Raw genomic sequence first — 22,383 nt, 5'->3', positions numbered from 1 at the left:
ATTAGCTTTGGTTCGAATCCCACGATTGACGCCAGACTGATGTCACCGTCGGGTCCTTGAGTGGTTGTTCCAGGGACACTGGAATGCTGTGCTTTCTCAGATGTACATTACTTTACATAGAAGTCTATGCCAGTGATCAGAAGGAAATTGGTTCGAATCCCATGACTGGCAGACTAATGTCACCATCTGGTCCTTGGGTGGTTGTTCCAGGGACACTGGAATGCTGTGCTTTCTCAGATGTACAATACATAGAAGTCTATGCCAGTGATCAGAAGGACATTGGTTCGAATCCCATGACTGGCAGACTAATGTCACCATCGGGTCCTTGGGTGGTTGTTCCAGGGACACTGGTATGCTTTGCTTTCTCAGATGTACATTAGTTTACATAAAAGTATATGACGAATATAAAAATGTGATGCAGCACAAGAATGCCCATTTTGCTGTTTCGTTCTAAATAAACATTTAAAGGGAAATACTATTATTTGTCTGATATTATTCTAGATTATAAATCTATATTATTATAATGGTTATCGGTCTTGTCATAGGATGCAGATTTATGGTTGTTTTTATTAATATTATGATTTAGACACATCGGTGTGCAGCATATAATTTTTGCAGCATAACGCTGCAATACATTTCACATGTCTGTACTCTATCGACGTGGTGGAATATAGTGTCACTGTTTACTGTCTGGAGTTTATATTTCGGTAATTTTTATATGAGATTTAGGAACGATACAGGCATATCGCCGGTAAGTTGTAGGGGCATTGACAGGCAGTCCAGGAGATTTATGGTGCAACTAGCAGAGATAGTGGTTTAAATCTTCTATTCTGTGGCCAAACAATGACTTGGCCCACTGCCAGAGATTTACTGATTACCATCTCCGGATATAGCAGCACCTGGTGCCACCGGCTATTTGTCTTGGAATAACGTTATAAGAAGCAAAAGGGAGCGGCTTGATTTTTAAGGTTTTTATTACAAAACTGAGGAAAAATGTACAACTCGGGAAACACTGTACAGTACATTTTCGAAGAACTGATCTTTACAGTCAATGCTAATTCAAACACATCACTGGTGACTTCAGTATCACAGGAAGGCATGAGGTAAGGACATTTTATTTCTGTTTACCGGGGTAAAGGGCGTGTAAACATTGAAAAGACAATCCCAGTGGAGAGCAAAAACAAACCAGTCTAAACGATGCAGTTTTTTTAACAAATTCCAAAATAATCACATTTATTAAAGAAACATTATCACCGATTCTCTGAATGTACAGAACATTTAAATTCACGTCACTACACAGAAAATGCAGGTATTCGGACATGTTTGAAAGGACAAAAATGAACTATTAAAGCTGAAAAATGACATGGGCCCTACGTCACATTTCTCAGATCTCTAAACCATCTTGTCTTTGACTTGAATCTTACATAAAATGGCGATTCCTTAAATGGGAAAGGCTTGGAGAAAGGACTGGCGATGATGAATGACTGTTCTCAAAACGACAATTATTGCCTTGATGCTGAGAATGTGTTGCATAGAGATTAACCATCACAAATACATCTAGAGGCCCCTACAGGCAACAGAAGTTGTTGTAGATCCTAACATTCCACACACACACACAGACACACACAAACAAATGAGTATATTTAGGCCCCTTGTGTAAAATTTCAAATACACTAAACATATCCAGTTCACATGTGGTCGAGATTAATAGCAATTAGTAGTAGTTAGCCGACTTGTAGCCAGAAATGAGTCCTTCAGAGGCAAATCTCCAGTGGGGTTCAAACTTGCAATATTTGCAGTGGGCTGGTATCTGTTTGGTTAACAAAACATTTTGTAATTTCACCATGTGCCTGGTAGTTACTTGTATATCTGGGGTATGAAGCTGGTGATTGGTACACAGTGTGTGACTGACCCGGCGACACCATGCAGGATTGCAGAATTAATCATCGTCGCTCCAAATGTCCTTCCGTGTATCAGGAACTGACTTTGTTTATTTAAAGACACTCAGTGTCCTGTGGTAGCACAACATTTGTACCGTATGAGTGAACTTTGTCCGGAAGCGAAGGTCCGTAATGAAGACAAATGAACGATGGGTCCCGTGTGGCACGAGAACTCGGTCACAGTTTCACATTTAACTCCCACAAAATGTGCCACCTTCTAGATTTTACACTGCGGAATGCGCCCCGCATACCGGCATGGATCATAAACGGTGATGTCACAATGTGAATGACAGTGGTTTTCCATTTAAGGTAAAAAAAAATGAAAGAAAGAATCTGCTTAGAGTAGAAAGTGACTTACGATTAAGGAAAAGCGGTACACCAAACTTAAGCTACTCGTTTAAATGTTTCGAGAAATCTGTCCCTGAATATTTATATTTCATAAGCTGTACATTTTCTCAATTTTCTGCTTTTTTTTTAAATGTTTTATAGAAAACATTTCCCCCACAAATCAAAACACAAAGCTTATAATTACATCTGTACATTTTATTCATCTCCGTGTTCTACAGAACTATATTTATCGACAGCAGTGCCTGGGGTCTATCACACCAATACTGTGGACTTGTTTTTTTTTTTTTAAAAAAACTTTTTTGTAACATTGTTACACTGATTTTGAGGAAACAGCTTTAATCGGTCTAATTGTAGCCATGTAGACTTTTTATAGGTAATCATAATTCTGAGGGTAAATTGGATTAAACGCATATTCAGTTCTGGAACCCAAACTGTCAACCAGTAATTTTCAGTCAGTTCCATCCCAGAGAAGAAGATGGCTGATATGAGCATTCATCTGTGTGTAACCTGCAGGAATATTTCTTATCCTTAATTCTTTAAAATTTTAAATTTACAATTCAGCATGTCTCGGTATATACAGTAAACTGCCGTATAAATATCTTTTAACGTGAATTAAGAGAGGAAAAAAAAACAGGAATTTTGTTTTTAGTGGATGAATAGTATTTCAATCTTTGTTTTAGTCCTTAAATCTGATCTGTGTAAGTTTTCATCTTAACAGAAATCTACACAAGAAGCACATTCACGGACATTAATGATTTACCCTTCACTAATCTTTTTTAACAGATTGATTTTTTTTACTAAATCATTCCTCTCTGCCTCTATTGGGGATTTGAACCTGTAAACCTACTGTAGTGATGACAACCCCAATAACTCTACACCTTCTAACCTCTAGAACACCTACTGATCAACAGCAAAAATCATCATAACGCGTTAGTCAATATTAAGGACACATGCTCTGATAGACAGATTAGCTCACAAAAGCTATTTAAATAATTGGCGGGGGGATCATTTAAGTTCCTGCAAAAAAGTATGTCTATGCATGATCTGGTTTTATAATGGCTTAAAACAGTCATGTTTAATTCGCCGAGAGAGAATCCATGTTAAATTACAGGAATATGGTTTCATTTTCAAAATAGCAGTTTAAGTAATAAAAAAATGTATGGTAGCTATAATTCCTTCCATCAGTAGTTTAAATCGAACAATTATTTGATTATGCTTGTAAAACAGGTGTTGCGTATTTTTGCAATACAATATAAAGTTAGAGAAAATGTGACTCTGATGAATTTCAATTATGAAGGTGATATTCCTTAAATTCTAACTACGCATTCAAAAATAAGGTTGTTAATTACATAGAAGATCAAAAAAATAAATGTCTTATTTAAAACGAAATCGCTTTAATATTAAATGTTCTTCCTCCTAACAGTCAGTTACGGGAGACGTTGAATCTAATGTTTCTACCGCCAACTTAAAATAGTCCTGACACTGAGCCTTAATTCTGTATGTCGAAAGCATGAAGAATCGGCATCACTGCCACCATGATCCAGTAGCAACGAAGCCAAATGAATCATGTGTACAGCCGCCAAAAAGACAAAGGGAAAAAAAAAGTGAAATAAGGATGGATAAAAAGACAAACTGAACTTGATAGACAATTTTGAGTGCTTTGATTTTCGGGCAAAGTTAGACAGGCCGAGGCGGGACGGGCAACGATGGCTTAGCGCACATGAGACGACCTCCTCCACGCCGCAGCTGAGGAGAGAATCCGCAATCTTCCCAGCTTTTTTTTTCCCATTATTCCACACTCACTAAGACACTCGGCACAGCTCCTGGTGGACCTCCCGGTTTACAGCAAACGGGCATCCTCTCGACAACGGAGGTGAAGCATGACTTCCCCGGCGGCCTGAAAGAAAGCGACCGCTCTCCGCGGACTTGGGGTTTTCGGTGCGAGGACGCGACCGGTCGGCATCCCGACAAAGTGACTTTAGTGGCTGTCGAGGCCTCAAACCCACATGGCGCGTTTGCCTGGTGGAAACGAAAATGAATTTCTAAGGCCGTTTAACGCATAAGATGGGGCCAGGTGCCAGAACGGAGAGGAACAACTGATCAAAAGGAATCACCCGTGGCATTTGAACGAAACCGAATATCAACGATGGATGTTTTCAGTGTTTTGCTGCTCTAGTGGTTGCAGAAAGAGAAGCTTAATCGAAATCGTCAGGAGGTCCAGGAGGTTAAATAGCTATTTTTTCCCGAAGACACTTCGAATATTTGAAACCCGGCCTGTTCTGGTTCAGATGAAAGGCTTCACAGAATGCGTTATGACGGCATAAACATCCACTGTGGGGTTACAGTCGAAAGGGGGTCATCAAAAGGGGAATGGACACACAGATAGGCAGATAACTGGATGGAGTGACTATTTGTAGCACTGGAATATGACAAACAAACCAGAAAAGCGTTTCGCTAAAAAAAGAGAGCATTGTGCATAGTTTTTTTTTTTTTTTAATAAATCATTTATCCTTTCTTCTAATGCTTGTCTGCAGAGTGAAAAGGTGGTGAGATTAGATATTTTCTCTAGTGCGCATAGATCACTGTCGCACTGGAGACTTCCATCATCTTCAAATAAAAATATTTTATTTATGTTTTTTTTTGTATTCAAATCTCCTCTACCACATTAACTGCACATATTGATACTAGCTCAGTCCAGGGTTGAGTCCATGTACATCGAGTTGAATATTCTAGCATATTTTGGCCTAAACTCTTGCCGTCTTCTGAAATCCTGCAGTTTCCCTGTGCTCATACCTCCCCAACCCAAACCACTGTGTTACCCTTCTTGATGTCTGACACCTCGCAGTGCGGCCTGTTCTGTTTCCCGTTCAGCACGAAGACGGACTCTGTTGAGGGTGTGACCAGGTACTGGCCAAACAGGCCGCTAGAAACCACCACCCTGTTGATGCTACTCCAGGGCCAAGAGTTGGAAGGGATGGGTTCTTTGATGTTCTGCAGAACCTCTCTCTTCCCCGTGGACAGGTCGGAGAGGAACAAGTCCGTTCCTGACCAGGAGGTAGCAAAGATGGTGTACTGGTTGGCTTCCGTGAAGGAAGGCTGGAAAGCCAGGTCTGAAACGTTCAGGACAGCCTCAAACTCGTGACTCTGCTGCAGCACCCCTTGGAAGGTGACCGTCTGCACCATGACCTTTCCGTGTAGATGGTCCGGCGTGACCACGTAGCGACCGTCTGCAGACACGTAGGGCTTGCCCGTGATGTCGCGGTTCTGCCCGATGACGGAGTCGGTGACGCCGTCGATTATGAGCTGGGGCAGGAGTGAGGATGAGTTCTTACCCAGGCACTCGACAAAGTAGTAGCTACTCAAGTGTGTGTAGGCCATGCTGAGCGGGACGCAGCTGTAGTTCTTCAGGCTGATGGTCTTGATGCGATGGAAAGTCTCCAGGTCGATTTTGTGCACGGCGGTTTCCGACTTGAGGAATATGAAGCCAAACCTTGGTGCAAAAAAAAAAATCGAGGATAAAGTCAAGGGTTTGGAGCTTGACCTTGGCTAGCATGTCGTCGTATTTCCAGCTTTGGCATTGACTTTGTCACAGAAACTCCACTTGAAATTTGAACCTCTAAGATTCACAGGACTGCAAAATGGGCCTGGCTGAAATTTCGAAGGGCAGCTGGAGCCACGTACCTTACGTGGGTGATGATGAGATTGGTGGGAGGGATGTAGAAGTCGTCCACTCTCTGGAACTTTGTTCGGACTGCGTGATGCTCCTCTCCGGTACTTGCCTGGGAGACGACCTGCAGCAAGTAAAAGCACAGAGTCGTTTACGCCTTTGAGCAACAAGGCGTCCCTAAACGTCTTCACAAGAGCCAGCATCTACATTAAGTCCCTCCCCAGTCCCACGCCAACTGCAGTTTACAGAAATCTATGTTTTATCAAGAGTGCCAGCTTCAATCTCTCCCCACTCATGCAATTTGGGCTGAATCACTGCTTGGTTTAAAACCATCCAGCTTTAAACCTTGCATAGTGAGTGCAGTTCGAATTACAATAAACTGAAGAGATGCTAATCTTCAATGTACTTCTCATAAAAGTAAAATGCAAACAGGGTGGGGTGGATGGGGGGTGGATTTAAACTGAGACTTATCACAGGTAAGGGGACAGATGGCTAGGCACGAAATCAGAATACATCATGTACAGATATTCGGAATTTCTGCATAAAATAACGATTTAATTACAATAGCCGTTGTATGACTGTCACGGAGATTGCATGCTAACGTTCTGTTAATGAATTAAGGTTTAACGAAATTTACAAAACGTTCTGTAGTCATTGTTACATAGCAGACAACTGATTTATCTACGCTACGCTGTGTTTACGATGTATCAAAAATGGTTTGTATAGCGGGCTGCTCTTCGGGGGTTTATCTTGACACTAGGTGTGACGTTAAAAGATCAGCACTGCGATAGTGACCTCACAGGTGGATATGAATTAATTCCTACACATTTTATCTTTGCCCTAAATGACCTTCCAGTTTGATGTGAATAAAATGCAGCAAGCAAACTAGCCTTGGACTGTAATGGACAGACCGATCTGCAAGACCTTCCTCATGAAGTGGAAAACTAGATGTTAGCATAAATATACTCAGGCATGTCGCATCTCCAATGTTGGGGGTTCGAATCACGCCTTGACTCGGTGTGCGAGGAGTTTGCACGCGCCTGTGATCGGAAGGTCACTGGGTCAAATCCCACGGTCGACAGAGTGATGTCACCGTATCGCCCCTGAGAATAGTCCTTAACCCCAGTTGCTCCAGGGTTTGGCTGATCCTACCTTCTCAAATGTATGTTGCTTTAGAGGAATATAAATAAAATCACAAAATAGATAAATACATCAATCTTCCATACAGGTTATTCGATACAGGATGACTCACAATATATGTATTTAGTGTTAAACGGCATGGGCGGGGTGGGGGGGGCGGGGAACACCCCATTCAGGTGATGTCAGCTGGCTTTCTGTCAGGTTAAACAGAGTATCTGCTGCTCCGCCCTGCATCGCCTGGTACGGCGGCTTTGTTCTGTTCTCCTGAAGGACAGGGATTACATCGCGAGCAGCTGGCAGCGGCGGCAGCCGAGAATCACAGTGTTGTCACTAACCCATCAGCTTGGCATCCGCGCACTAATCATTGCTAGACTTACATGCCAGGGCCTTTGTTTCTATAAGCGAAAGACATCAATTCATGATTCTCCCAGGGTGGGGAGTTGGGGGGGGGGGTTCCCCCACAAACGTTTCCCATACAGGCCGATTATTAGAAATGAGTGCCTTCATTAATTAGAGCTCAAGTGCAGTTCCAGAACACACGATGTATTACAAGCGAGAGACTCGCCCCACTTACCCAGAATGCTCGGTTATGTAAATTATAATGCCAGCTGCCATTTTTAATCACTTAACGGCTGCTATTTCGCCGTCATATTTTTAGGCTTAGTAAAAACTGTAATGTACATATTCATTGAACTGAAACGAGCTTTGGCGCGAAACATTAAAGGAAAAAAAAATACCTGTAAAAACAAAGGAAAACATGATGATGTTACATTTATGTTTTTAGTTTTTCGGAGCGAACAATGGTAGTGCAGAATGTTACACTTCTGCCACGCTTAATAAATTAATTTTACTATAATTAAATCATTTTATGCTAATTGTTTTATCACAATTGTTCCGCAAATCTATTTTATTCACTTACTGTAATGTTGATGCTATCAGTTTTCCCGACACGAATATTCATAATGTTTTAATTAGGAAGTATGCTGGATAGCACAGACGGCATTTTCCAGTGTGATTTCCTCCTTTTTTCTTCGAGTTCCAGGATGGGTAGCTAGTCTGATGAAAAAGCACGTTTTTTTTTTATTTTTATTTTTTAACTCTCCGCTACCAACCTGTCTGGGAACAGGGCAGTCTCTGAACGCTATCTTCCTGCCTTCCCTCGTTTTCGTGTTTAATGAAAAGATGGTCAAACCCTCATGTTTGCAGAATGATATTGAGCTACTTAAAAGAAGTAAAAAAAGAGAGACAGGGAGAGGTTTTGATATTTCACCGCTCAAGCAAAATGGTTCCTCTGGCAGAGATGAATTCTCAGTGCTCAGGTCAGTTATTTGTATTGCAAATGATAATGACATTATCGAGTCATTTATTTGTGGTGGTGAACCATTTGCCCTACACTATATTATGTGCTTCTCCAGATATTGCTTTATTGCATCCGAGGGCAATTCATATCCCGTAAATAATTATTCACTGGCCGCGAGCTCAAATAAGCTTTCCAGGGTGCCTCATCTGGAGACCTCAAGTGCATGTCGGTCATCCTCAAAAGCTGCTTGAGGAAGTTCTACCCCATAAAAAGAAGTAAAACGAGAATAAAATCCTCCTTGTTTGATGGAGGACCTATTCATAGTCTCCTCCTGTTTTGTGAGGCTTGATGCCCCCCCACTGAAGGTAAGGAACAGCTGGCAGATTAAGGTCACGGAACGGGGAGAATTTGGCTAAGCACTGAGGCAGACTCCCTTGTTAATAGGAGGCTCTCCATTACAATGTGTTGCGAGGGGACTGTATGGTATGTTAACGGGATTCTGCCTTGGGAGAAAAGGAGCAGGGTGTCGTCTTGTGGAAGTGGAACTCGGTCCTTGGTGGTGAAGGTGTAATTTGTCCTCCGCCAGTGGTCCATGGTGAAGATAGCTGTCCCCCCCCCCCCCCCCCCCCCCCCTCCCAACACCTGTGTGTTGGCTGAGGTTTGGCCACACACCCCCCCCCCCCCGGAACAAGCACACTGGGGGGGGGGGGAGTTACTCACCATCTACCATCCGGCTGGTCATTAAAAACAAAACACATGGTGATCATTTTCACTCTAACTCTCCGTAGACTCGTGCAGCAGTACTTCGGAACATAGCAACGATCAAATGTTTTGTCGTCATATGACAGAACCTAAGAGGGAAACTTCTTCATGATTGTTATTTAGTGTTCATATTTTAACATGTATTTGTTTGCTCAATATCAGGTATTGTACGGTAATTTGAGAGCACGAAGTGTAGCTCCTCTGCGTCTGTGTCTGCGATGTCTCAGGGCAAGTTCTCTCAAATAACAAATATGTCACATTTCAGTTATCATTATCGACTGTCTCCATTTGGTCGGTCAATTCATCGTTCGATTCAAAGGGCTTGTTCAATCCTGATACCATGATAAACACCTCGATTTTTCCATTCTCGGCATGACACTGGGAATCTCGTGGTCGTAAAATTGAGCGCAGTGTTCCGAAAAGGAAAATCCCATACGTTTGTCAAGGACAGAGTTAACTTTGGTTGATTAACTTGATGCTCAACATCAACTATGCACTGAATGGAGCAAATTATATCAAGCCAGAATGTAAAATATATCTAAACCGCTTATCCTGTTGGGTCGCGGGGGGTCCGGAGCCTATCCCGGAAGCTATGGGCACAAGGCAGGGAACAACCCAGGATGGGGGGCCAGCCCATCACAGGGAACACTCACACACCATTCACTCACACATGTACTCCTATGGGCAATTTAGTAACTCCAATTAGCCTCAGCATGTCTTTGGACTGTGGGGGAAAACCGGAGTACCCGGAGGAAACCCCACGATGACACGAGGAGAGCATACAAACTCCGCACACATGCAACCCAGGCGGAGAATCAAACCCGTGTCCCAGAGGTGCGCCGTACAATGATATCTCTAGTATTTAACAGATATCTTAGTCCATAATACATTTTGCAGTTGAAGTCTTGGGCAGTTTTTTCAGCTGGATTTTCACTGAAATGGTCCATGTTTGGCAGCCCGCTGAAAGGTACAACAGTGGGTCTACAAGCCTACGTCCAAATCCATAAGGTCGCCTCAGGCCTTGAACCAGCACTCACCTGCAAGGTGGGACGCGTCTTGCGAAGATCTCCCCAGCTTAGCACCCAGACTTGGTCGTGCGACTTGTCGTAGTGGAGCTTCACTGGAACTGGCTCCGTCTCCACCACCTTCGGAGGGAGGAACCCGGGGGGAGAGTTCAGCGAGGGGTAACCGCAGAACCGAGCCATCCATCACTAGCCCTTACCTGCTCTGGTGCGGATGTACTCACACCAAGGTACTAGGCATTTGGGGTGTTTTCGCTCAAAATCTGACACACCGTAATTGGGATGGGAACTCTGAATGATTGGGGGGAACCCAGACGTAGATGGTTTTTGACAAGGGACCTGGGATTCCTAGCCTCGCCCCTGAAATAGCCCCCCCTTCATGAAAAAAAAAACCCATCTACCACCTCCTGATGCTCAGGCTACGCAAACAGAATGGCCTTCGCTACACAAGACCCGGAGGCAAACCATCAGCAAATAAGCCGTAAAGGGGTGACATAAATGAACGAAGACGATGGCTACCCACTTGCACGACTTTCTGGGCTTGAGTGTCCACCACCAGCAGTCTGTTTTGAAGGGGCTGTGAGATGTAGATGTACTTGTCCCTGACGCTGACGGCGGAGGCCCAAACACACCTCGGAGGAGAGTCGCCTTCTGCTTTGGGACATATTTCCTCCTGCAGGGACAAACCAAAAAAAGAGGGCATTTTCATTGCTGCCTCAAGGCCAGTAGAAGAATTGCTGTTTGAAGCACTGACAGGCTTAGAGATTTTACATGCAACATTGACTTTATGCAAAACCCTATTGCAATTACTCAGGACTGTGAAACTCGGATCTCTTGAAGAAACAAGTAACTTGGGCTATATAAAAGCTCCGGGTCCATTTGAGAGATGTTTCCTGGCACTTCACTGATGAATTGGATTCGAGTGTAATATTCTGTTGTGCCTCAATAAACTGTAAACTCAGAAATGGGGGGGCTATGGGAGGCAAAGGAGTCTGCAAACAAACAACGTTAACTGGCACAGCTGGCGTGCAAGAGCCTCGGGACGGTGTGCCAGGCGATCGTCCGCGCTGAGGAAGCCGGAGCTCAGTGGGAGGTCACCAGTAGCTCTGGCGCTAATGTCTGTTAGCGGCTAATCCCCATAAGCAGTGATTCTCCGGGGGATCCCTCACGTAGCTCGCCACGATCCTGTCCGTGCGCTTAATGTGCTTGTGCGTTTCGCAGTCGCCGGGCTGGAGAATGGTGATCCCTTCGTCGGAGAAGATGTAGAACATGTTTCCGACGCTCAGCCCTAAACGGAGAAGCAAAACCGACGACACACCTGTTAGCACAGTGCACTCTTCCACGTCGGTCGCACGAGGATATTAAATGTATGGTCCATTGATGAATAAATCGATTCAATGAACAAACTGACAGCAAAAGAGAAAATCTAAACTTAAACGCAGAAAACAATGAAACTAGATAAAAACAAAGGCCACGTTACAGTTGGCGTGCAGGTATGAGGCTTCTAGTAGGAGGTGCAAGTAGGTCAATCTCTATGGGACAAACTGTATAATTAACTGGAAGGCTGTACTGTGACAAAAGTGTTTTCAGCTTCACGCTAGCGGACAATTCCCGGGTCATGTGACTGTAAAGCAAAGCTAGGTGTTGACATTTAGTGCGGGCAGCCATTTAAAGCGACGATCTGCTGTCTGTCAGCTGTCTAGCTGTTCAAATGAATACACGGCAGCCTCGAGCCATCTGACCGGAGTTTACACCACGAGCGAAAAAAAGTAACGGTAGGGAAAAAAAAAAATATGTAGAAATAAAAGCTGAAAACACATTTTTGTGACAGCACTTGACCTTGAGAATACCGCACTGGGACTTTGAGTACGTCAGGAAAAATTTGGGGTGATGGAATTTGCTGATTATTTATTTGTTGATGTTTGTTCGGAGGGCATCGTGACTGATGTAATGGACATGGACTTTGAAGCAGACAGACACGGATGGTCGATAAACACCAACGGCTTTCTCAGTACCTTCCTGTCGCCACAGTATATTTGCAACTGCAGCGTCGCGGAGCCGGTAAATAATGAAAGAGAAAACAAAAAACATATAAAAACGTCATTTTGAATAATGGAAGATTAGGGCTTTAAAGAAGCGCACGTTGGCGTCATCTAGAAGACGGTGCCGCACTGTCACAAGTCAAGTGTGAACAAAAATGCATTTTTAGCTTTTATTTCATCATGCACAGTCTAATGACCAATAAAAAATCTCCGTCAGCTGACTCTTCTGATGTCATTTCCTCCATCGTTAGTTTGATGTGTATTACAGCCTCCCTGATCCGAATAACGTAAGACGTAGCTAATCTTTCAGCCAGAAATTGTTTTCATTGTGAGTGTTCGCCCACTTATACGCCACCAAACCTCACCAATCCAACAAATCCTAAGGACGTTACACAAACCTCAAGCTTTTTTTATTTAACAGATTATGTGTGAAGGCTATGTGTACAAGATGATTCCCATAGGTTTTTGTCCCAGTTCCCACATTTCCTGTTTGTTTTGCACGATCTCCCAGTCAAGGGAATACACAAAGCAAAACTTAGCACCCATCTCATTTTGGCTTTAAAATAGATATTTCCTTTAGAAAACTGAATATTTCACTTTAATGGTTAGAAAACCAGGCAGTAGTGTGGCACTACACCACAGAACTTCAAAGTGTAGGCTCCGCCTACTGTAGATAAATGTAAATATGGCGTAAATCTTGTGGACGTATAGGGCAGGCCGTTCAAACTCACGCGTCTTCCTGGCCGAATCTTCCACGAAGAGGGAGGAGATGTCCTCATCCACGCCCACGTCGTTCTTGGCGATGCAGGTGTAGGCGCCGGTGTCCTCATAGCGGACGCTGCTAATGTGCAGCTCGCTGCCGTTTGCTGTCAAAGTGACACGGTGATCACACTTAAAAAAAATTTACTTCAAAAAGCCCCCCCACCCCTTAGCAATTTTGTGCCACTTCACCAGGCCGCTTCTCAGAGATGCTTGGTATCGTCATTCCCCCCCATGACCCGAGTGCCTTTGAAGTGCATCTGTACCGAACAATGACACTTGCGGGGGAGCTACTTGAATTCGCACAGCTGGGGTTATCTTATTGTTCTCTGATAATCCCTGGAGCAGTGCATCATGGGAAGGAATGTCACGCAGACCCACTGAAATCCCGTTTCCCGCGTGGCGCCCTGCTCGATCACCTCACAGTGATCTTCACACGCATTCGCTCGAAAGGGCCCAAGCCGGAATGGTTTTCACGCACTCCGTGAAAAATGGAAAGTGCAACAGGTATGTGCGACCGAACGAATGCGGCGTCGTATTCCGTCTCTCATCCCTGTCGCCGGTTTTGCTCTCTCAGCTCTCCTGTCTCGCCTGAGCTGACAGATGCTTCTGCAAGGTGTTTCCAGCTCGGGGGCAGAAAAAGCTACGCTTTGAACGCAGACGTCGCGCAGAACGTTTTGTTTTTTTAATTGCCGCAGTAAAAGGGGCCTGCTGTTACTTCACTGGCTCCTCGTTGCATTTTAGACAAAAGGCGACGATCAGTAAGTTGTGGTTTCTGAAAACGATTCACTTCAAGCATAGCAGGGGGACTGTCTCAACATTAACCCAACCCAGAATAAACCAAACACTGATCTATGCTGAAAAAAACAGTATAGATCAGTATATTTTCCTTGCTGGTCTATGCAGGTTAGCACTGGTTTGTGCCGGTTAGCGCTGGTTTGTGCCGGTTAGCGCTGGTTTGTGCCGGTTAGTGCTGGTTTGGTGCCGGTGTACCTGGCGAACCAGCATCGCTGTGCTGGTCTACCTACATGTGACGCTGGCCCACTAAAAACAATTGTAAAAAGGTTATTTTCTGTATATACAAGCCATGTCAATAATGATGAATCTCACATCACAAAAATGATGTGAATGAATTTGAGATACATTTACATGATAAAAAAATACTAATGGAATTGACCATAAATATACATTGACCATGATGGATGTGAATAGAGTTGGCAGCCATGGGGCAGGGGGGGGTCCCTTGTTTCTCCTGATCGAAAGTGGCAAACCTAGACGCGGACTTCTCCGTAACCTGTCCTGCACATTGAGAAGCGCAGTCACACAGCAAAGTGGGGCCATCCCCCTGCTCCCCTCCCCCACCCTGCAGCTAAAGAGTGAACCACTCATGGCGCTGTGAAGCCCCCCCCTGCCGCCGTCGAACTTCAAAAACTGAGTGCGGTAGGTAACACTCGCCGATCCCGCTACCGCTCCGCCAGCATTGTCTGCCTCTTTCGTCGCAATTCCCCATAAATATTCATACACTTTTTGTCAGAAATACCCTTGGAGGGAAGTAAATAAATAGCATCACTTTACAGTTAGCACTATCTCGGCAGAGAGAAAAAAAAAAAACACCTCTAATTAAATACCCAAGATGGTGTCTATCTCTAATGCTTATCATCTCTTCACTCATTTTGCAGAAGAACGCTGTTTAGATACACGGCTCCGGTTTATCTCCGTTTGCATGCATAGCGAAAGAATCCGCCTAAGAGAAATGGTTTAATAAGATGGTGTTATTTCGATGTGTTTGTTTGCGCCAGGCCACCACATTAATACTGAGGAACTGTTACACTTCCAATCAGCGCTCATTCATCCATTTCCCGTAACTGCTTATCCACTGCAGGGTCATGATAACTCTAGTAAATAACAGTGACGGAGGTGATAATTCTTGTCCTGGGTGCGATTGAAAAAGAAGTTACTCTCAGCAAAAGCTATATCATTGTTGGAGTGTGTGGAGCTCCATATCTGTCACATGATGCCTTATAAAGCTTTTCTAAGACACTTAAATGATAAACTTCGTAGAAGATAACAGGCTATTACAGTAGGTAATGAGCCACGCACAGCCCATAAACTGCCCTCTGATGCAGGTCATAGGGGGAATGTTTACTCAAAGCTTTAACAGAAGGGTACAACCTGGAACTCGCACCAGAAACCTTCAGGATATAAGGCCATAACCTCTTTAACACCTGATTCTGGACTTATGGTGTATTTGTGACTCTTTTGTTAACTCCGGGGCAGTTGTTAACTCCCACGAGCCAACAGCAAAACAAAAATGTACAATGTCATGTAACACAGCTATAGAGTGCAATACTTTGATAAAAGCTTAAAAAAAAAAAATAACATTGCTCTTGGCGTCATACCACCTGGACTGAACCTTCGGAGATGTTCTTCAGAAGCTTCAGGCCGGCTGCCTTACCTATGACAGAGAGCTGCTTGGAAAGTCTGGGCTGCAGATCCATGCCGTTCTTGAGCCACATGATGCTGGGATTCGGGATTCCATCGGCATAGCAGTGCAGACTAGCTGCTACCCCGGGTTCTTGTGCCTGCGTCTCTGGGTACACCAGGATGACTGGGGGCACTGGGCACACACAGGAAGGCGGGCGTCAGTGACCCAACCCACCAGCACCCACCGCAACTAATATTACCACCAGAGGTGGGTAGTCCAGGTCCAGAGAGTGAAAATCCAGACCAAGATTTCGTTTCAGCCAACCAGTTGGGTACTTGGTGACTGTGACTCTTTATACTCAATTGGTTGGTTCACCTACGTTCACTGGGACTGCAGAACTTGGTAAATAAATTAATACTTGGAAATGGTAATATTGTGTGATGAGTGAGAAACACAAATATACTATAAAACTAGAGCCAAACTGTGAGCTAGGGGCAACCCTACCTAATCTGCATAATTACTTGCAAATATTTTTGCATTATTTACATATGAAAATGCTTTAAAACCAAGGATTGAGGCCCGGTAATCATGAAGTTAGATAAACCTGTTTTTTGGAACAATTATATTTTCTTAACGTATTGGCTGAAGGGCTTTTTTTTTCCTCTTGTAGCTTTGGAGTTTTTCAATTAGCAAAAAAATAAATAAAAAACACTTCATAAACGAGAACAATTTCACCATTTCATGCCAGCTAATTTCATATATTTCCGCTATTGGAAGATGCTCGCTTGCATTATGTATTTGACGGTGAATAGGGAAGGTGGTAGTTTTGGATCATCGATTTTCTACAGGCAAATAAACTGTTCCTGAACCTCGGACAGCGGGGGAATTCTGTTAATTGCGCGGTTCAGCCCGAAGTCTTATGCAAATCATTTTCTAAAGCCTCCCACGTTCCACTAGCCATTTGATGTAGCTAAGCAATGTTGTTCGTCTCACTTCAGCATAACAGGAGTTGACTGTGCTTCTTCTAGCCTTGTGTCCGACTATAATGCGATGCTATGCTTTGCAGGACAGAGAGCTGTGAGCGAGGTTATGGGCTTTCTGTAACAAATGCGCCTTCGCGCGAACATATCAGAGGCGAGTGTCAATTTCACTCGGAGAGGCGCACTGGGGATGAAAGGTGAAAAATGCATAAAAGATCACAAATTTGAGTGGAAAACAGTCGTCTAGACTCAGTGTCGTTTTCATACTTCTGGTTCCTTATCATGATATCAAAAAAAAAAAAAATCAAATTTAAAAAAAAAGTCACAATTTACTTTACGGCCACAAGTAACTTACTAAGTAACTACTCAAGTAAAAATTATGAACAAATGCAGTAACTGCATGAACCGTTGTGATTGATTGATGATGAACGAACATGAGATCAGTACAAAATTAACACTGTTTCTGGTTAATTAATACAGAAAGTAAGCGTGTACTAATATATTAAGTGTTGCCAAGAAAACGCCTAACGTAATGGTGGAATTAAGAAACACATATACGTAGGTCTGCGTTTTGGCATTCTATCTCAAGGCTTTGAGATTCCTCGTAACTTCGTGCCTAGTTGTGACTGGATTGAACATGGAGTCCCACGTCTTCCATTACTAACCATTCACCTGCAGCACATGTATCTGGAAAAGGTCCTCGTATCCATAAGCGTGGCAGCTGTAATTGCCCATGTGGATGGTCGTCACTTTGGTAATGTACAGGGAACCTTCATCACCAAAGTCCTAATGAAGAGAAGGGGGAGGGGGGGGCAGCGGGAAAAAAATCATGTGACCGGCAGCCAATCAATCACCACGCTTTACCGTGTGACCCCAGTGGAATGGTAGGGAGATTCGAGCCCTGACATCCAGCTCAATCATCCTGATATATAGGAAGAGTTAAAAATAAAAAGCGCATTAGCGTGATTAATGAGGCCAGTTGTTGTTTTTCGGGATGCACGACTCACCCGGGGGTTTCCGACTGGGGCTTTAAAGGGATTAAGGGATGAGATCGTGCTTAAATGCGTGGGAGTCAGCCATCCAGCGGCAGGCACCTTAACACCAAAGGCCTGCTGTTGAAACGCCTATAGGGGTGGCTGCTTCTGCTCGGCGTTGTAGGCCATCGCTTAGACATGCCTGTTCTTCATCGGGCATTACGGCCACCGAGCAAATCTGTCATTTTCAGCCGCTTAAATAAAGCAGATTAATTTACTTAGAAATGAACAGCATTAGTGCAATATTAATACATCATCAGTAATGCTGTTTTTAAATGTATAAGTAAATTATACATTTATATATAGTTGTGAACTATATAGAGAGAGTTATAAACATTATAGTAGTAAAATGCAACTGAGGTGCAGGGCTGAATGAAAGACACTTCGGATCTCCAGGAGAGAAAATAAAAGGTCCTGTACCAGTGCCATGGAGGAATGGTATTTGTGGCTTCACTGGGTACCAGGGGCGTGTACAGGGGCGGGGCCACTGACCCCAGTTCAAAGCCAATTGGCCCCTGGAGTGCACTGCCCCTGTCACTCACCAATTAAAAACACATCATTGGTTAATGATAAGACAGTCGTTCTGTTGCTATTGTTTTCATTTCAGCGCTGCGAAGGTTCAAGCTGGGGTGTGTTAGGACCCCGACACTGGGCAGCGTTCCTTGCATCATGTGCTGCCTTCCCTTCAACGAACTGGATGAACAAACCACTATCTGGGGACTCGGACGTCTGGGGAGATTATCGAGTGTGAGCGTGTTTGTCCGAGCGCATCACACCGCCGAACTGGGCTTGAGCCAGCTTACGGCAGATAACCACTCCACAGGAGCCGTCAAGGACGGCACAGCCTCTCAGTCAAAACTCTGTTCAGATACCCGTGGTGGAGCTGCTCGAGTGAACCTAAAATGAGGCTGCGGTGTAAAGCCGCAAAAGAGTGTCCATGAAAATATAAACAGCCCATTAGCGTTGATGTTGCACTGAGACACATATATAGGGGCAGGGCTACAGGGGCATTGACCTCAGCTGATAGCTGATTGGCTTGCTCCCCTGTCACTCACCAATTCTAAACATGTGATTGGCTATCGGTAATGATGCTCCCTGATTGTTGCACTAAACAAAAAACTGAGTCGTTTATTCATTCGTCCTGCTGACACACTTGTTTACCAACACGTGCCGTCGTTTGAGGCTTCGGTGGCCGTGCTCAAAAGGGCCATTTATTAACAGGCGATTAAAGCGTTTTTTTTTTATATCAGGCAATCACAGGCTCGCACTGTCAGGTGTACAGGTGAGTGCCTTGCCAGCGGGACACGCTTCGTTAACTCGGGCTGATTAGTGGCTGCAGCGCGCACAGACTCATTAGTCGTCTGTTATGTGGGTCTGCGGTCTTCTGAAAACAGCATGGCTCCGAATATCGCAATTACCATGCGCGGACTGTGTATCGAAACCCACGCGTTTCCTGTGCAGTTGACTTAGTTGAATATCACGAATTGATGTTAATTTTAAATTAAATTGCTTCTGCCACTGTGGCGTGACTTCGGACGATAAGCAGCCGCCACGGTACCTAGTGGCAGAGACTTTTAAACCTGAATGTTGTAGGTTCGGGTCCCAGGAAGGATCCAGCATTGTTGTTTACCAGAAAGGCTGGAATTAAAACAGCCAACCGTTGAAACAAATCTTAAAATCATGGCTAGACAGCTGGGAGACTGACTCTGACCTGGAGTATTATAGTATAGTATATCCATCCATCCATTTTCCAAACCGCTTATCCTATTGGGTCGCGGGGGGTCCGGAGCCTATCCCGGAAGCAATGGGCACGAGGCTGGGAACAACCCAGGATGGGGGGCCAGCCCATCGCAGGGCACACTCACACACCATTCACTCTCACACCATTCACTCACACATGCACACCTAGTATAGTATAACTTCACAAATTATTAAAAAATGCCTTCAGAATCTATTGTAAATGGCAATAAAGAATAATGTTTTGTGTAATTATATATATTATATTTATATATTTACTGCATCTACACAGTTTACATTTAATAGGATGAATCTTTGATTAGGCAAGCAACAAAAGAATAACAAGTTCATTTAAGAAATTAAAGTGAATTAAACAGGTATTTGTTAGAATCAAAAGCCCAACTTGAAACTCCGCGTGTTGGTATCATCTTCAGGGAATGCCTTAATTAGTAATCCCTGAAGACTGCGATACGTGCAACGCAAGCTATCAGGAAAAGCGTTAAATTAGTGCATGTAGCTGGCAATTGCGACAACAAATGACATTAGAGATTCTAGAACCTACATTGATGTCCTCCAGGTCCAGGAAATTGAGGACGATTCCGTTTCTCTTCCAAATGACCGGTGGCCGCAGTGTCCCTTGAATGGCACACGACAGCACGGTGCTCAGGCCCACGGTAACCGTGGAGATGCTCACTCTTTGATCTTCCGGGAGGGTGAGCTGTATGACCTCTACGGAAACAAATAAAGAATTATTTTTAAAAACGTCTGCATTTACCTCTAATCAAATTAAGCTAGTGCTTGTGAGGAAGGGAAAAAAAATCATTATATGGACTGAATAAAAGGTCATATGTACAGGAAATGTGGGAACATTCGTCTGCACTCGACAGCCTGCCCCCGTTCTTGAACCGTGCAGTTGGTCCGCAAATCTTTTTGGACCGCATACAAAACGGGAGGAAAGGGTTAGGGTGCCTCTGATTGGCTCGTAATTGTAGCAAATAGGCCTGAATGACCCTAGATGAATAAAGGCACAGGTCTATTGAAAAGCGCCCGACTAGCCAAATAAATAATGATCCTCAGCGGCTGAGTGAAATTTAGAGGGACAAGCCAAGCGTGAGCTCCGAGTGAGTCCTTACCCACGCCCTGAAATAAATTTGATTCCAACTGTTAGTCCTTTGTATCCATGAACCATAAAATCCCAGAGAGCAGGTACTTCCAGCATATTGATATTTTACTGCGCGTCATAAACACTTTCAGGGTTTTTATTGGTGTATCTGGAATGTACTACATGGACAGGAAGGGAGGCCGTTCTTTTTAATGAATAAACAGTATGTTCGGAAAATTGCCTTGATTATCGTTCATTCTTATTAAGTTGTTCTCTTAACGTTGAACTAATAGTGGCCCCCAAATTGTATCGCGAGAAATGGCTAGAGGATGGATGATTGGAAAATGGAGAATATTAACTGCTAATTATCCTTATGACAAATTACACAAGCGTGGACAATATTGCTCCCCCAATGCGGTTGGCGAATTTTGCTGTTAAGCACCTGCCCCCTCGAAATCTCTGCACGGGTCTGCTCACAATCACCAATATGGAGGAAAGTCACATGACACACAATGATCATGCGGACCCCACACCCACAGGTACCCGGCACATGCGAGGCAACAGCACTACCCATCGTTTTATACACAGGCAGCTGTCGATGTACGAAAAATCTGGACGATATCTGATATCAAAAATATTAGCGATACGTAATTTACAAATCTGTTAACACAAACAGGCAACATACACCTCTTAGTAAATTTACACTTTGTCTTTTCATTTATTTAATCTGTATTCTTTAGTACGTATTACTGGTATATTTTTTTGGCTTATGTGATTTCTGCCTTGTATGGTGTAGCGAGATAAACGCAACGTACGCAAGACTTGACTTACTTGAGGGTTTGTGGAACGGATGACTTACGTCAATCAGACTGCTGGTATAATTATCTAATATATATATTTATAGTAGATCACCATGGGATCATGGTGCATTCACAGCATTCAGCTAAGCGGGCTCTCGCCTCCGGATCTGTCTCCCACAAGACATTCGTAACACTTACTTTCTTCCTACCTTTCGATCCCGCCTTAAGACACACCTTCTTAAGCTCGCTTATTCTGCATGATATATTAATTCAGTGTTATATTAACACTGATTTTATTGTAACTGTAATATTTTCTTTTATTCTATATCGTGACTGTTTATAAGGTGTCCTTGAGCGTTTTGAAATGTCCCTATTAATAAAAAGTACAATAAAAAGTAGTATTATTTTTACTATATTTACAGTGGTGAGCCTATTGTAGAATGAGAAGAGCTATCAGGTCCCAGCATTCTGCTTTCCCAACATATTTTGATTAGCATAATTAGCTTCGCGTGGCCAGCCATGCATTACTGCAAGCACGCAGTGCGTTACAGTGCCGTCCTGGTGCAGCCCTGTTGCTGTCCCCACCGGCGTCTGATTAACATGTTACTTAGCGGTCACGGCTGGGGCTTAAATTCCACGGGGGGGACAGGAATATGCAGTGGGGGTGAAGGACAGACCTCCAGGCTCCTCTGCGGAGCACATAGGTTTGACATGGCTTGGAGCGGCGTCACACACGAGACCCAGCCTGAGACAGTCCGAACATAAGCAGTGCTCTGATTTCAGTCGGTCCAGTTACCTCTACGGGGGCTGCGGTGGGGGGGGGGGTTATTTTAGGAGCATCGTTAAAAATGCTGTGATGAACAGTCACAAAAAATAAGTACTGATAAATAACGCGTATCGATTAAACGTTATTAGTAAGAGCTTGAATTTTATCTGTGTTTTTAAAACGTCAGGTTATATCTGACTTATTCCAAAGCAAACAGATAAGTAGAAATGATTGTATGTCCCTGCTTACCCCCCGCCACCCCCCCCTCACATCTTGTGGCCCCCACTTGTTCAGGTATGCTCCGTGGTCCACGGATTGTGGTACCACTCACAAGTCATTGCGATAGCGTGACCAGTATGGTCCTTTGCCACATTTCAGGTGTCGATCTCACATGGTAAACAGCGTATTTTCATTCAATTTTTTCCCCTGACAATGTTTTTATATTCTGTTGTATTAAAAATTCCGGCGCGTGTTGGAAATGGAGAAATTTGATTGAGGAATCACGCTGCGGATGTATGTCCGACTGTGCTGGCAATCCGGAAAATCGCATCATCCCTGG

General features: G+C 43.9%; 1 protein-coding gene across 2 annotated transcripts in view; it reads right to left on the bottom strand.

Annotated features, from left to right (window-relative positions):
- Positions 1–956: 956 nt before the first annotated feature.
- Positions 957–22,383, bottom strand: part of fstl4 (follistatin-like 4) — a 132,843-nt gene continuing 111,416 nt past the window's right edge. Inside the window, exons 7-16 of one of the 2 annotated variants that reach the window (XM_048994815.1) lie at positions 19,719–19,885; positions 17,051–17,171; positions 15,436–15,597; positions 12,953–13,087; positions 12,195–12,221; positions 11,349–11,467; positions 10,703–10,852; positions 10,195–10,302; positions 5,970–6,079; positions 957–5,778 (exon numbers count right to left, since the gene is read on the bottom strand). In XM_048994815.1, the coding sequence (XP_048850772.1) occupies positions 5,076–5,778; positions 5,970–6,079; positions 10,195–10,302; positions 10,703–10,852; positions 11,349–11,467; positions 12,195–12,221; positions 12,953–13,087; positions 15,436–15,597; positions 17,051–17,171; positions 19,719–19,885 (1,802 nt within the window). In that variant the 3' untranslated portion in view covers positions 957–5,075. The remainder of the gene's footprint in view (positions 5,779–5,969; positions 6,080–10,194; positions 10,303–10,702; positions 10,853–11,348; positions 11,468–12,194; positions 12,222–12,952; positions 13,088–15,435; positions 15,598–17,050; positions 17,172–19,718; positions 19,886–22,383) is intronic. The other variant, XM_048994816.1, reaches the window with a different exon arrangement.

The sequence above is a fragment of the Brienomyrus brachyistius genome, chromosome 24, assembly GCF_023856365.1.
Source record: "Brienomyrus brachyistius isolate T26 chromosome 24, BBRACH_0.4, whole genome shotgun sequence".
Lineage (NCBI taxonomy): Eukaryota > Metazoa > Chordata > Actinopteri > Osteoglossiformes > Mormyridae > Brienomyrus > Brienomyrus brachyistius.
Note: the sequence above shows the minus strand (reverse complement) of the source record. Positions and strands in the feature narration are given on the sequence as shown.